This window comes from Thermobia domestica, chromosome 10 (genome assembly GCF_964235325.1).
Source record: "Thermobia domestica chromosome 10, izTheDome1.hap1.1, whole genome shotgun sequence".
NCBI classification, from domain to species: Eukaryota; Metazoa; Arthropoda; class Insecta; order Zygentoma; family Lepismatidae; genus Thermobia; species Thermobia domestica.
Window position 1 is genome coordinate 17515752 of NC_137463.1, and position 17365 is coordinate 17533116.

Consider the following 17365-nt stretch of genomic DNA (forward strand, 5'->3'; position numbering starts at 1 on the left):
TGGAACATGGCTCTACAATTAACAAGGAATGTTATTACTTGTCGCAGGATAAGGTACGACGTGCTCTTCAGACCAAGACACGGAGCTGCAATGTAAAGTAATCAGCTTCCATCATGGCAACGTCAAGCCTTACACAGCCATGACGACACAGCAGAAAACCATGAAAACGAGATGGGAAATCGTCCCTCAGCCTCCCTATAGTCCGGACTGGGCTCCTTCCTGTTTGGTCGTCTGAAGGCCCACCTGCAAGGAAAAACATTCGACAGCGACAAGGCCCTCATTTCTTGTGTGAAACAATGGTGTAAAAGCAAGCCACTGAATTTAACCAAGGCATAGAAAAAAAATTCGATGAGATGCTTCACAGCAGATGGAGGCTACATTGAGCGACATGGTCTGGTAGCCAAATAATCAAAGTATGTTCACCTAAAATTTCATCATTTTGCAACTAATCACAATATCATAGCTATATGCACAGAACTTATTGAATGTCCCTTGTATTCCTACAGAAATACTATCTGCCCTATCGTATATTGTTAATTGAGGTGTTCTCCGATTGGTTGATTCAATTAGAATTCAGCGTCCTTTTCAGTACCGAGATCATATGAGACGTGGACCTACAGCTTAATGTGGGATTCAAACCACATGAGCTTCTGCCGGTAATCGAACCTGGGTCTTTAGCGCCGAAGAGGTGTGCGCTAACCACATAGCCATGGAAGCTCAGATTTTTTCTGGACTAAAGATCCGTAAGTGCAATATTTAAAAAAAAAATCCATATGAAAGCTTGTAATACTTTCTATTTCGTTTGCATTTTTTAAAAACTATTTTGTGGCCCCAAAATCCAGAGAATATCTAAACTTTATTCTCAAATATATAACGTTTCCATGAACAAAGATGAAATATCAAATGAAAAATATACATACTACACCTAACTGTACAATTACTACAAGACCAAACAGGATCCAAAAAATAAAATTTATACATAAAATTATATTTATTTCGTAAGCAGTTTAAATACACCAAGCTGTAAACGCGAACAATTGAACATAGTACTAAAAATAACCTATACCCACTAACCTTTTACTTTTTGGACTAATCTTAAGTCATTTAAACTTACGCTGAAAAAGTTGAATTCAGTTTAAATACAAGGAGTGATCAGAAACTAAGGTTACAAATCCTGCAGTGAAACGTGTATATATTATTTCATACAGCCAATACATCCAACAGATAGCACATACATTAGGTTATTTTTCGACAGTCTCCATATCGGTTGAGGCACCTGTCGCAACGTGGGATGAGTTTGAAGATTTCCTTCTGGTAAAAATCCTATCCTTGCGTGTTTCACCTCCTCGTCTGACGAATGCTTCTGAACGATATTCCCAATTCTGCCATCTGTTCAAATCTGTTGATGATGTGCTGGGTCAGCTCCTCGTCGGTGACGTTTTCTCTACCAGCTGCAAACTTTCGACATCACTCTGCGATATGCTGACGATACATTAAAATCTCTCCATCAACCTTTACTAGCTTCCGGTGAATTTCAGCCGCGATTACATGTTTCGCCCACAAAAATCGAATAACTAAGCCGACTCCTTCTCGAAATCAGTTTTCCAAACGTGTCTCCATTTGTGCTTACCTACAACTAGTGTCGTAGGTGGTGGGTGGCTCAACCTCTGCACAGTTGCCAACTCCCATGTATTACAATTACCACACGCTCCTCATTCCTCTGCAACAGAGGAAAATGCAGAAATACCAGCCTTGTAATCTCAGTTTCTGATCCTCTCTCGTATTTTTATAATTGGATTCCAGTTTCACTCACAGATGCTCTCCCTGACAAGTATCCAAAAATCAATGAGTCCAGATTCAAATACCATCGCATGATGTACATTTCTATTAGCACTTATTTTCGAAATACTAGAAATAAAAATTATAAAAACAGAAAAGATTAAACTTTACATTATTCACTTTAAAACAACATAAAAAAAAAAGTTTGATTATTAAGTTGTGTGCACTCACTTGGCTATACTGATGAAGCCACAAGACGCCGTGGCATGTAGAGGAGTCCATCCTTCATTGTCTCCTCTGTTGATATCCGCTCCGTGGTCTATGAGGAACTCTACCATCTCCAGATTATCATCTATACATGCCTACAAACAAGATAGAAAACCCTTAGTAAATAATGGCAGAGTAATAAGGATATGGACATTTACATTTACATTACCTCGCTTTCCGTTAAAAGTGAGTTCACTGGTGAAGAAAGAAAAAAAAAAAACACTAAAATTGCAAGTAAATTTCCTCTGCTAAACTATACCTTATACCATTTCTCAGCAATGCCTTATATTGGAGTTTCTCAAACTGTGGATCTCTTAGATTGAACATTAGTCTAAAAAGGACTCGTGTGTATTGCGTATCATACACAATAGTTGAGAATCTCCAACAAAGTTTGGAAATTATATATGGAAGTGTATCTCATTTCTCTTCCAGTCTTCAATTTAATCTTTTCACTGCTGAAGTATTTGAAAGAATATATATATATATATATATGAAAGGGACAATATTTGTGACTTGATAACTCTTGAATCACAATACCGATCTCGATCAAATTTTCATCATAGATGAGGTTCGGACCTGGGATAGTTCTTATTTCATTTTGTCAGTGCAACTTAGGAGAGGGGAGATATTTAAAAAATATCACAAATGACAGATATTAGTGCGGAATCCACAGTTTTCAGGGTCGCTGAGATGAACAGTGACAATTCAGATGCCGTTTACATCCAAATTCAGCCTACATTAGTTCTTTATGTCCAAAATGAAGCGTATTCTTCTCTCCGTGTGAAGAACGGGTATTCTGCTAATATATATGATTAGTTGAAGTTACGAAGCATCCATTCTAGCGAAGAGCTTAAAAACAAACTAATATGTACAATTATTTTCTTCTGTTAATAAAAGTATAGCATTAAGATAATTTTAATTAATTAATATTTTTAAAATCTAGACATACTGGTATTAATACAGTTACTTTCTCTAACTTAGTTTCTATATTTTGGAACAGGTATCTTGGATCTGGTAACACCTTTCGAATACATCTCAGAATCTAGCCCTTTATGTTCAGAACATTCACGCTATAATACAATCGGACAATACTTTACAGGCACGCTTTCGAAACAGCACAAGAGCAGGTACTTCTGAGAACATTTTGACTAATAACAGTGGTCTCCATCTGAAATAAGTACGAGAAACGCTACTTATGATTCTTATATAGTGGTTTATATACGAGGTGCTATCAAAATTGTTCAAAATTGGTGTCCCAGAAAACTTAAATGTGTGTCTGGTTGGCCTTTATCGCTTTCGAAGTTCCCTCATACATAATCCCACTGATAAAATCCACTACTGAAATTATCTCTAATTTATTTATTTATTTATTTATTTATTTATTTATTTTCCGAAAGACTTTACTATCAACCGTGTCACTTCGATGAGTGAGATCGTCACCTTTCAATCTCATTCAGAGTTTTGCAAAAATAGTCTAATCGTCAAATCCAGCAAGCATTAAGAGATGCGAGGCAATGTGCCAAAAGTGCCTCGTGTTTTAGAGTATTATCCACGTTAGAAAACCAACTTGGAAATGGGATTACCACAACTTGGTCCGTCGCATTTTTAAGAATTTCCTACCACATCCCATAACCAACCTAACAAAGGCACAAAGTTTATGAATGGACGAGGCTGATCTTCATCCAGAATACAATGATTCTGGTGAGTTTCTGGTGTGGATATTGTGATCTTTGTCATTTACTCTTATCATTGAAGGAGATCCAGCCGGCCTTCAATGAGAATTCTAACGGAATACCAATGTATTCGGGGCCTGTTTACAACACTTTAGCGCAAAGTTTCGAGCGTTTGTTTTCCCCAGATATTTCTCGAATCCACATGCATTGTAAAAATCACCACAAAACAGCAAAGTACTAGAAGAGACATGCTCATATACTGCATGTGACACTCCTGTGAGAGCTATAAGCAAAGAAGAGTACCAACCCGTTACGAACCGCATATACAGTAGTAATGCAAATGTAAATTTTATATTAGTCACAAAATAACCATATGTACGCAGTTCATACCTCACATCACTGTTTTACCACATGAAGTCTAGATCTCAGTAACCAAGAAATATCTTCTGCAATACAGCACCAATGCATGCGCACACTCAGAACTACCACTTTTTTTATCAACTCTTCATTCATGACGCATGGTTCTCACTTCTGCGGCAATCATCTTTTTCATTCTGTTTCGATGGTAATACAAATGGGACTATATGTCAGCTTTCATGTTTTGATATATTTTGAGCTATTTCTCTAACTCTTTCCTAGTCTCCTTCAGTTGTTCAAACCTTGCATCCATCTCATTTACTTTACTCAGAATTAGTAGTAACGTTGGATTCTCGTTCCCAACTTCTTCACCGATATTTGTATTGTCCGAACTATTCGCATTTTAAGTTTTCCACTATTCACTCCTGTATAATTCAATCCTGGTGACTCCTATCAATCACCAGTCGTATTTGATACAACAGCATTCACTTCATAAGAGTTTATTCACATGAATTCCCTTGAGTTCCTAGCGACAAAATTTTACGTTCGAGAACAGATATGTTTTGCATAATACAGAAATGTTTTGCAAATACAAGTTTCTAGAAATGCAGTAATCATCCTTTGTTGCTACAAGGTTGTTTCTTCGCTACTGTTGAATAAAGAATGTTCATATCACCTAAATAAATGCATTCTGTTTCTGTGAGTAAATTTGTTTCCTGCAGTTGCTGAATAAAGAACGCTCATGTCTTTGCTTTCCATGTACGATGGAAAATATTACTTCTATTCTAAATAATTCTTTTAAACACAAGAAAAGTTTTAGATTAACTATGTCTATATCAGTGATTCTTCTGCCGCTATATGGCGCTCTGGATGCTTGTTTTCCATAAGTGAAATGAGATAATGAAATGCAACTTACTACAATCATAGACAATGTTATTCTACAATAGAAAATATGAACCTGAAGATTTTTCAGTGTTGCCATCCAAAGAAATTAAAGTGTTTCCAGAATAACATCTCCCCCAAAATCTAAGTGAAGGTTAGGACCAGACAAATGACCTGAACTGCATTTGATTACGTCTAATGTTGTCTCGGTATCCCGTGAACTACTTTTCAAATAACATTATTAATTAATTTTAATAACTGTATGTTAAAAATATTTTGTTTATTACAAAACTAAATACAACTATTATTTAAAAAACACAAAGGGTGTTCAAAAAGTTTTGCAAAGTTTTTTTTTTTTTTTTTTTGCAGAAGGATAATGAATTTTTTTGTGAACATACTTGGAACATTTAGCTATACACTAAGCCTACTCAATGTAGCCTCCATCAGCTGTGACGCATCTGGTCCAACGTTCTTTCCATGATGTAAATGCACTTTGGTAAAATTCTGGGGATTGACTTTTACACCATTGCTTGACAGGAAATAAGGTCTTTCTCACTATCAAATGTTTTACCGCGCAGGTGGGCCTTCAGACGTGTTTTGCTCTCAGGTTCGGACAAAAACAACCATGTTTCATCCTGGGTAATGACGACGTCAAAACACTGTTTCCACTCTTCAGTAAAGGTCGTCATGAGACCCTCGCACACATCCTTCCTCATCTTTTTCATTTCTCTTGTCAATAATCTAGGCACCCAACATGCACAGGTTTTTCTAAACCCTAGTGACTATACCACTGATACCACACTACCCAATGACAAACCAGTCATTTCAGCGAGCTGTCGTGTCGTCACACATCTGTCATTTTGGGTGATTTAATTAATGGTCTCCTTATTCACATCACTCACTAGCATCCATGGTCTACTGCATCACGGATTGTCCAGTAGAGGGAAATCACCTTCAAACCTATGCAACCACCGCTGGATACTGCTGCAATTCAATGTGTCCTCCCCATAAACAGGAAGTAACTTCCTGTGAATCGATGTGGCAGTCATCGCCGGTCTTGAAGATGAACTTCATCACCGACCGTTCTCGCAACCTGACATCTACTTCACGGTCCATTATGGTTCACCTGTAATCAGGGGTGCCCACAAGGGGGGAGGGCTTGACGCAGACTGCGTCATTGAAATATTTGGGGGGGTTAAAATCTATATAAATATGTTTGATGAGGGGGGTAAAATTAATCGAAAATAAGATTTTTTTCATGGAAGAACATCTACGGATAGACAATTGGGGGGTGCGTCATAGACATAAGGGGGGTGGGCACCACTGCCTGTAATTAAATATAGTATATATAGATAGATATACTTTTATATACCAACTTATAGATAAATGTTCCATGTTCACAAAAAATTTCATTCTCCTCCTGCAACAAATAAAAAAAAATAGAGACCACTGTGCAAAACTTTTTGAACACCCTTTGTAGTTCACAGGATTTCAAGACATGATACGTAATCAAATGCAGTTCAGGTCGTTTCTCTAGTCGCTGCCTTAACTTAGATTTCATTATCTCCTTTCAACTTATGAATAAACAAGCAAAAGAAATGTAAATTTTGTATTACTTTTAGTATGCCATGCTCTTAATTAATGTGACGTGTAGAATGGTGTTTTTATATAGCATGTTGACTGGGATCAAATTAGGAACTTCTTCAAATAATAAAAACAGCTACTACCAAGTACATTATCGTGATTATTCAGAATTTGAGATAGGCGTATACCGAAATGAAAACATTTAAGTATAGGGATACACTTGTACTTTCATTCTTGCAGTTTACTATTTAATTTACATACTTGCTCTGTTTCAAAAACTATACTACAAATATGGATATTTATTTATAATCAGTCATTTACAAGTACCTTTAATGCTTTCATATTTCGGTTTGTGGGCACGAAAGGCGAACATGTCATGTGGTTTATGCTCTATAACTCCAGAAGTAGGGCGTGCGTAGCGCGGCGTGGTCGGTCACTTTGGGTGATATGAAAGCCAGGAATTTTCAGATAACAGTAAGTAATACGTAAAGCTTCTACAGAAATCCCTTATCACCTGCACTAATCAGTTTGGTATTAAAGGTTTCGAAGATTAACCACGCCCAGATGATAAATTTCATGTCAGTCGTTTGTAGCTCTATGAAAGAAGCACTACAAATGATGTATGATACATGTTCGTCGTACTGCAGGTTTCAAAAAAAATAAATCTGAATTATTTCTATTAATTGCGTGTTCCGTTTAGACTTTGCCAGCAGCTGTTGATTCAACCGGAATGTTTTGCAAGATATATGAGGCTGGAAAATGCAACTTATTATAAGCCAACTGAGTACTATGTTAACATATGAATACCTTAAGGTTTAAAAGGGAGGTCTGTTTTGAATTCATAGAAATGTAGCAGATCCAGATAGTAATCTTTTTTGACTGCAGACGATAGTTTACTCTCAAACTCTTATACGCATATGAAGTAGCGAGTACAACTGTTTCGATACATCCAGTTGACATTAATCTCCCGAATTTGCTGGCAATTCTACTCTATCGCTTATAGCAGGGCCGGATTAACGGGGGCGGGGAGGAGGCTTAGAGGGCTGTAGCCCCGGGTCTCCACTCTGATCAAAATCTCACCTAACTGTCTAAAAAGAATCATACAAAATACAAATCTTCACAAATCATCATCGTAAGATAAAATATGACCAAAAATATGAAACACATCCATTAATTTTCCTACTGTAATTTCACAGAAATGTATTAGACGATCCAGATGGGTTAATCCACCTCTGGCTAATTAATACATAATATTTCCTTGGAAACTATAATAGCAATTAGTATAGTACAGTATTAACATGGACGATGGTTTAGCTGTATACAGATCACCTTCAGAATGGTTTTGCGTATTCGAACTGTAATCAAATAGTGGACAAACAGAGAAACAGTGCGTTTTCTTGAAGGTTTTTTTCTGTTTTATTCTATTGAACACTCACTTGTTACTCGCCTCTCGCAGTCTATCATAATTAGAAGTTTGTGCGAGACCATATACTAAAACTTGTTCGTTTGTTCTATGATAATCATGATTTCAACAATAATTTTACATGACAACTGTAAATCTTTTCTTTATAGTTTTGTCCACTTTATTATATAATAATACTGAAGTTTAACATTAAATACAATCTTTACGTATTGTAAGTCAAATGCGTCAAATAAAATTGAATGCAATTCATGAAGACATACATAGTTGAAGCCCCTTCAAATGTATATTTCTGATTTCTTCCTCCCCCCCAAAAAGCCAGGTTTATAATATATGTCAATTAATTTTAGAGCAAATCGGTATTTATATATCTAATTACTAGTAAGGCATAACATTTCTTGATTCCAAACGCAAAAATGAAATTGGGATTTTAAAAAAGGTTCTTGGAAAAAAGGGATTTTTCTGGGCTCTCGGTATCTGATGGTTAATTAGCCCGTCACGTATATGAGAGATGACGTCCCTCAGCGATCACGCTATCCGAAGAAAGGGAAAGAAGAAAGGATTGGGGAAGGAAGGAAGCGGCCTGGGACCATTATGTTAGGTACCATCCCGGCATTTGCCTGGTGTGAATGAGGGAAATCCAGGAAAAACCTCATTCAAGAGATTACACTTTTTCGACCGAGTGTTCCCACCAAGAATCGAACCCGGGACCGCTCGCACTGAAGGCGAGAGTGTTAGCCACTACGCCATGCACGGTCACTTGGAAAAGGAGAGTAAACCACGTGAAATATACTTATAAAACAAATTAACACTTCCTATTTACTACAGGGTTTCGAAAATGAACGATTTTGCTCTGCTGCTATTTACCTCTAAAGAATAATCACGTTTTACCGCAAAATCAAAAATTAATAGTTTTCAGAATAATGATTACGAATTTTTTTGTTTTTCAACGAGTATTTTCAATTGTATCAGCCATCCGCACAGAAACTAATATATCTACAAAAAGCTAAATTAACACGGATATTCGCATCTGCTCAGACTTCTAGCCATAACATTAAAAATTTCAATTTAGGATATCTTTATACAGACGTCTAGAACTTAAATTCTAAAATCAAGTAACATAAAACAATGAAAGTATAACTTTATCAATGTTATAACAATGGTGCTTTAGGAAACTGCAACGTTTTTATTTATTTATTCATTTATGTTCACCCTTTTTAATACAATAAATTGGAAGGATTAATCACTCATATTACATTGTACGATCAATCGTCCTAGTTGATTTTATTTCAACATCTAAATTCTTTCACAAAATCTACGTCTAGTATTTGGCACACAAAATCAACTTGGCAAGTACACTAAGTACATTGTGGCTTTTTTTTCGTCTTCACAGGATGTGTCAACACTACACCCAGAAATCATTACGAGTGAACAAGTAAAGAAAACTTAGTTGATATAATGCGCCCACGGTGCTGAGCAGAGACCATTCTACCTGTCTCACGACACACTATAAATAACACGGTAGCTCAGCGTTGTTCTGGCATGGATCACCGATCTTACTACAGGTCAATCGTTAAAAACATTATGCTTGGGTCCTCTCACAGATAATCATCACAGTTTATGGAGTGAAGGCGTATGCTTGGTTTAGTAGGTTTATGTTCGTTTTATGTAAAGTCAAGCTGTGGAAATCACTGAACCCTACACAAAGATAATCTCGGAGTTCACTATATAAACATCCAAGTCCGTAAGTGGTATATTTTACAGGTGAAGGTCCGTAGCCAACATTTCTCAATGAATTCGGAAGTATTCCTTAAAAAGGTGTGTAGTTGTAAATTTAACTCCTTAAAACACTATCAAAATAACGGAAAGGCAAAGATTATGTCATCCGTATTAAAATTATATTAAAGTTATAATATTATATTGTATTATATTATAATATTGTATTATATTATAATATTATTATATTATATCCGTATTAAGGTTCTGTTTAACACAATTTGTGGTGACTGACTGGAATAACAGCAAAGAACGATTAACAGGATTAAAAAGTTATTAATTACTGTCTTATAGAAGATAGTCTATAATGAATTTATGTTTGTGACACCGAAATAATTGGAGTGCATAAGCTAACTCAACATTGCATTATTATTTATTGGCGAAAGTTTATTTAAAATAAACCATCTCTAGCTAAATCTTTGAGATTAATGTCCCACGATTATGCCCTTTACGCTAAGGGAGACTTGAGCAAAGCAAGCGAATAATGGAAGAGTTGAATTGATTTTGAGTTTAACGTCCAGTGCAGCAGCAAGACTATATGAGACGTGGACTTACTGATTAACGTGGAATCCGAACCACATGAGCTCTCAGCGGGAACTGAATCCGGGCCTCCCACGCCAAAGGCGCGCACGCTAACCCCTTAGCCACGAATGGGTTCATGATGGAAGACTTGGTGGAATAAAAAAGTGGAAGGAAACGGAAGTACTCCGAGCAAACCCACGGGCACGATGTTATCCATTAAAAACTTACCGGGCCGGGGATCGAACCAGGGGCCCCATACACTAAAGGTAAGCGCTCTACCACGGAGCCACCCATCTCCAGCTATCTTCTGGGTTTGATGAAATATTGGCTTTTATATTATTTTAATTTCAGTTCCAAATTCTCCCAGCGATCTCCTAGAGATGTCCAATGACTGGTTTAGGGAGCAGATTGCGAATGTGAGATCTCTTGGGGGAACAAGTTTCTATTGAAAATGGTACAATCGAACTGGAGAATGATAAATTTGGTGATAATAGTACATTTCCAGGTAGAAGAATAAAATTGGGAGTTGCGCTAAAGTCCTTGGGGAAGATGGACACCTCTGGATCGAATTTGTGGCTGTGCTATATTTAGTTTATCGAGAAGGCGTAGATAAAGATTTAAGGCTCTTCCTAAACTCTCACCCATTTTTTGAATTTTAGTAAATAACTTACAGACAATGAGGAGCTTCAAAAATTTAGGAACAAGGCCAGATAGTTGCAAACCGCTATTATATAAACTAATACGAGGCATATCCAGAAAGTAAGTACCGTATTTATATATACAGGGTGTCTACTAAAATTCCAAAATAAAATTTTGTGACTTTTTCGTGACCTTTCTTTCCAAACTATAAAATTTCGTAACATTCTCAAGAGCGAATTAAGCCATGTTTTCATGCATGCGATAGAAGCGTGCTTTGCTTGCGATTTGGTAGCGTCTAAAGCCAACCATAGACATTTTTAGTGGTGAATTTTGAAGTTTTATAGAAAAAATTTCCAGTCTCTACTTACATTGTACAGATTAAAAAAAAATCGTGACCCCAAAAATAAATTTCGTTACTTTTTCTTGACTTTCATGACCGTTTTTTGATTTCGTGACTTCTTCATGATGTTGGTGACTTTCGTGACCAACAGACACCCTGAAATATAAAACCTGAAATATAAAAGAATACTAAAACAGGTTTGTTCAAGCCAAATTTATTTTTACATGAAAGAGCACATAAGCTGCTTTTCGACAGTTTCTATGAACGTTCATACATTTGTCAGAGCGGGTGATCAACTTGCTCAAACCTTCAACGAAACATCCCGTTAGTGTCCTGCTGGTTGACTTCGTACCCAGGTGTGAAACCATTAATGCGGAACCATACTGTGAGAGACACAAACCTTCAGCGTGCAATCCAAAACAAAAGAATACAAATGTTCTGAAAAAGAGTTGTGTTGCTCTATGACAATGCTCGTCCCCACACTGTTAGTGCCACCTAAACTTAATTCGACAGTTCGGTTGGGTACAGTCTGACCAGCCGCCTTACAGCCACGACTTGGCGCCGTTTGACTACCATTTGTTCCTGCACCTGGAGCACGAGCTTGACGGTAAGCGCTTTGAAAATGACGACGATGAAAAAAAAAAAAAAAAACGCTGTGGAGTTATGGTTGTCTTCACTGCCGGGATGATTGTTTGAGGAAGGTTTGGACAAGTTGGTCACCCGCTATGATAAGTGTTTGAATATTGGTGGAAACTACGTCGAAACACAGTTTAAGGTGTGCTCTTTCACTTTAAAAAAAAAAATGAACAAACTTGTTTTAGTACTTTTTTTTCAAAATGGTACTTATTTTCCGGACACTCTTCGAATTATTTCATATAATAGCATTATGCAACTATCTCGCCTTGTTCCTAAATTTGAGGTTCCTTATTGTAAGTTATTTACAAAATGGGTGTGAATTTATGAACTTACTTTCTGTACACGCCTTGTACCTTTAGTATAGTGTACAAATTTGGGCTACTAATTCTGACGTCATAAACTGCGCGCCAGTATCTCAGATCTATAAGAAAATATTTAGAGACAATTATCCCTTCACTAGTATCAATTACCCGTATCACTGGGTTAAATTAAGAGAAAATAGTAATATGTTCCATTAGTCAGTCGTTCTTTGATATCAGTCATTTTCGATAATTTGTTGCGGGGCACTGCATCGGAAGTGTCATTGTTCATCTCAGCGACCCCGAAAACTATAGATTCGACACTGGTATTAGTAATTTCGATCATTTTTATATATCTCCCCCCCCCCTTCTCCTCCAAGTTGCGGGGCTAAATTTTGATTTACACGGCAGCAGAAGTGTCACTGTTAATCTCTGCCAACTCGAAAACTGTGAATTCGACACTGATATTGGTCATTTCGATCATTTTTGTATATCTTCCCCCTCCCACAAGTTGCGGAGCTGAATTAGGATTTAAACGGTATCAGAAGTGTAACTGTGCATCTCAGCGACCTCGAAAAACTATGGATTCGACACTAGTATCGGTCATTTTCGATCATTTTTAAATATCTCCCCCCCCCCCTTTAAGTTACACCGTCAAAATGATACGCTTTCTCCTCATACCTATTCTATCAATCAATACAAAACTTGGTACACACATTTCTTGTCCCCTTTAGTATTTTTCGAGATACATTTGGATTGTGTGTTTTTACCCAGGGCAACTCCAGAGGGGTCCAAAGTTGATGGGAGGGATTTCTGGAGGGAATATTCCCGACATTCTCCAAATTTTCCCTATTCAAATACGTTATGGGCACGAATACATACTACCTCTGGAAACTTGTTTCATGCGGAAGAGAATGAACTATGAACTGTGACTCTCCATTGAACAGTGTTGATGCAATAGCTATTTCACAGCGAGTCTACGATTTTCTTTATATTAACAGGGTTAATGAGCCCCAGGGACTTTCTCCGTTGTCCATGGCATCTAATTTTTTTTGTGCATGAACATATCTTTGTTGTTTATCGAATGTATTAGGTTTGATTTGGATGTCCGGAAGACAGGTTCATATTCGTTCCTTTTTACATTCATATTCCGCGGTTGTCATTTAAATAAATACATTGGCCTTGATCGAATTCAATCTAAAATTTCCCTATCTCTTTGATTGGCAGTGCTCCCAGTGTTAAACGGCTAGTTGGTGTATCTGAACTTTGTTTTCAATCAAAAATCAGAACAGTAAATAAATAGGATCTATATGTAACTTTCAAAAACAGAGCCTGTATAAAAACTGCACTTTTTTTTTTTTTTTTTTTTTTTTTTTTTTTTTTTTTTTTAAGTAAAATCACGAAACTGTGACCAAAAGCGCTGGGCGTCCTTCCTAAAGTTGACCAGTTGCACACAATGCTTAGTTTACTTAGTGTGTATATATATAAGTTTTTACTGCATTTTATAAAATCGCTATTTAATTTCTTTACTTACGATTTTTATTTTGTTATTCAATATCATGCAACTCTTTACTTCTAACTTCCTTACAAGAAAACTACATACATATTTTTCCTGTGAGGTATTGCAAGATTTGTACTTTTTTTTTTTCTTAAAAGGTTGGTCAAACTTGTTGATGGGGTCGCGGTAGCTGAGAGGAATAGCGTTCATCTCTGGTGTATGTAGCCCCTTGTCCTCTCCAAGCTCGCACCAAACGGCCTTTGTGGTGCACAAACACAATGTAGTGAAAGAGGGTTCTCTCGGAGTTTTCCTCCCACATTCCTCATTTCACCAATTTATTCATTTTCATCATCACCGTCTCCATTAGCCTACATGACATCACCGTGAGACATAAAACAAATTTTCAAACTTGTTGATATAAGTTAGTAGAACACCTATTTGCCTGCAACCAACCACACTTATATGAAAATTTGGGTTGTATAAGCAGCAGGCGATAGACCACTAATATTTAATTTTATAGTAAAATAAAGTGAAATTTATATGAAAATATCGTATTGTCATCGGGTTTACGTATCTGTACAAAATTTCAGGGCTCTTGTTAATAATTCAGTGAGTGAAATTTAAGTTGCAAGATTTGACTCAACCAAAAAAAAAAAAAACTAAAAAACAACATTGTTTTTAAAAAAAAGGTTAGACATTCCAACTTATGTAACAACACAAATTGTGTAGCAATTCCCATTAGCTTACATGGTTCGAGTTTCCGCCTTCAGCATAGAAGATTCAGCATCGATCCTCAATTAAAGTCTATAAGATTGATCGTGCTATTTTAGAAAACTGTCTCTCATTCCCGTTGCCACATCTACAATTCTATTAATTAGGTTCACGCAAACCAGACAGAAGTTAAAAATCAGTTACAAGATTAAATGGAAAACTGAAGAACCTGATTTCTCCCTAATTTTTTTTCTGATCGTTACAACTGACAGAAGCATTGTTGTGAATAAATACGAAGAATAACCACGTCACACACCAATTTATCTTGATTCTAAAAAGAAGGCAGTGAAGTCGCACAGGATTTAGCTATGGGTACAACTAGAATTCTTTATTTATGTACTTCATTCTTTGACTTCAAAAAAAAATTATTCATCGCATTACATTTTTGAATCAAAAGATCCAATATATTTCAATTAAAATTTTTCTTGTACGCCTCAGAACTATATACAGTGAAGCCATATCAAAACTATCACTCAATTCAGTATGTTGTGCTTATTCCGTAGAAAATACGAAAACTCGATTTAGGGTCCGTTCAAAAATTTTGTGGCCCCTGATCCAAAAACTAATTATTGGCCAAGATTACAGTCTTTTGATACATTTTTTTTTAATCATTTCTAATATTCTTAGTCAAGATCGGAATCTTTTGATCCATTTTCTACAATCATTCCTAAAATTCTTGTAATATTTCCGTTAATTTTAATTTGAAAGTCACCAAAGTTGGTTACTAAGATCGCAAAATTTTAAGATTAACTTTTCTCCCTCGTATTAAGCTGTCCTGTTTATTTAAATCAATATCCACAATTATAAAGCACGTAGGTAATTATTATCGTATGAAATGATATCATTAGTAGAATAAAATCACTTTTCATGTGTGTGTTTAATTGGCATCGGTCAGCTCAAGGAACAGATAGGAGTAGGTATGTAGCAATTGGTTGTAATACTTTTTTAAAAAGGGGGGGGATGGAAGGAATAGGGATCCCTGGAGGGGAGAGAGCTATTTCGCGCGAGTGAAGAAGGTTTCAATGGGGAAGATTGGTCAACATTGTTTCCTCCTCTTCTTTCGAAAGGTTTCTCTCTGAAAAAGGCAACTTTATTAATAAATGCGAGGAGGAGAAACTAACTTCTAACATTCTCAATGGTTTTACTTATCTTTGCTCCTTATAGTATGGCCACATTTAGTACCTAAAAGTCGAAAAACAATCCAATCTACATGTGAACTAATTCGGAGATCGAGAAGCAGAAAACTAAGACATCTATATGTATACAGTTCGCTTTCTTCATTCTCCAGATATGCAGTTACTGCTACAAGATGGTACTCAAGTAAACTTGAATCCGTAACAAATATAGGTGACCCTAATATCGTGAACATCTAATTCAGAAGGAAGAAAGAAATATTCACTTGAAGTTACATTTAAGAATCTCTAAAAGAACTTTAATCTTTTAAATGGAAAAATTCTGCTACTCAAGCAAATAAAACTTCTGTGAAAGGTTAAAAACTTCAGACACGCGAAGTTACTATTAAAACCAAAATGAACTGCTCTACAACCACACCCTCAAGGGATTTTTTATGCTACAAAATACTGAATTACCTTCCAGGAGTTACTTTTCAGATTAACTTTTTTAAATTCAGTATTTCAGAAAATTACAGAATTACTATCGAAAATATTACAATAAAAACTGTCCTTTAAAAAAAATAATCGCTGTTCAGAAATAAGTCCTCAAATAAAGCATACGATTAGTATTCAGATTGCTCAGCTCATATCCTATTATATGAAACTATAATTTTAACGTTTGTCTTGAAAATGATTTACACCTGTGTCATGTAATTCGGATATTTTTTTACTCGGTTAAACGGTGAGAGGTGATCAAATTACAGAGGTAGAAAAAACAGTATTGAAGCACATTCGTGCTGATATGGTACGGATACAAGGTGAGAAAAGAAAGTGAAAAAGAAACAAGGTAAGAGGCCCAATTTTTTAATGCGAGGTTGGCATCATTGAGAACTTGCTCATGCGCAGAAGCATGCTCTATTATGTGCTTATAACAGAGATGGAATCGTCCGAATACGGTTGTGTTGCGTACGTGCGAGTAGCAGGAAGGTGAAATGCCTGTCGTGATACAAAATCCCGCCAAATGTGAAGTGAGATTTGTCATACGATTTCAGAATGCCAAAGGAAAGAATGCAGCTGATATCCATCGGGAATTGTATGCCATTTACAGACCGACAGTAATGGGTGAAGGAAAGGTCTCTTAATGAATTTCTGGAAGAGTTTTCAAACGTTAATAGCGATGAGCGCAGCGGAAGGCCTATTGTTCAGACGGGCGATCTGCTGGAACGCATTAACAAGAAAGTGCAATTCAATCGCCGGTTCACAATAAGTGGACTCGCCAGAGACTTCCCAGAAGTATATGCAAACACCATGCATAAAATTGTGGCTGACAAGCTAGGCTATCACAAACTGTGTGCAAAGTGAGTGCCAAAATGCTAACAGACGCTCACAAAGAACAAAGAATGACTGATGCATATGATTTTTGGCCCGCTGGTGAGGGGATGGGAATGACTCCTTTTCTTACATAATGACGGGGGTATGAAACCTGGATATCGTATGCCACTGGAGAGTCGAAGCAGCAGTCAATGAAATGGCGACACTCTAGTTCTCCTAATGCGGGGAAATTCAAATGAACACCAGCAGTTCACAAAATCACGGCGACTGCGTTTTAGGATCACAAGGGTGAGATTCTTGTGGAATCCTTCGAACCAGGACAAACAATTACAGCAGATGCGTATTGCTAAACACTGAATAATCTGCGACGTGAAATCCAAAATCGGTGGAGAGGAATGCTACACTCTGGAATTATTCTGATCCATGACAATGCCCGCCCACATACAGCTGCTCATAGTGTTGACAGAATTCGAAGATT

The 17365-nt window shown here is 36.6% G+C and overlaps 1 protein-coding gene across 10 annotated transcripts in view; it reads right to left on the reverse strand.

The window, feature by feature from the left end:
• The window catches only part of Mbs (Myosin binding subunit), a 284430-nt gene that overhangs the window by 200071 nt on the left and 66994 nt on the right, over positions 1-17365 (reverse strand). For all 10 annotated transcript variants that reach the window (XM_081727797.1, XM_081727795.1, XM_081727802.1 and 7 more), the window contains exon 2: positions 2011-2141. In XM_081727797.1, the coding sequence (XP_081583923.1) occupies positions 2011-2141 (131 nt within the window). The remainder of the gene's footprint in view (positions 1-2010; positions 2142-17365) is intronic.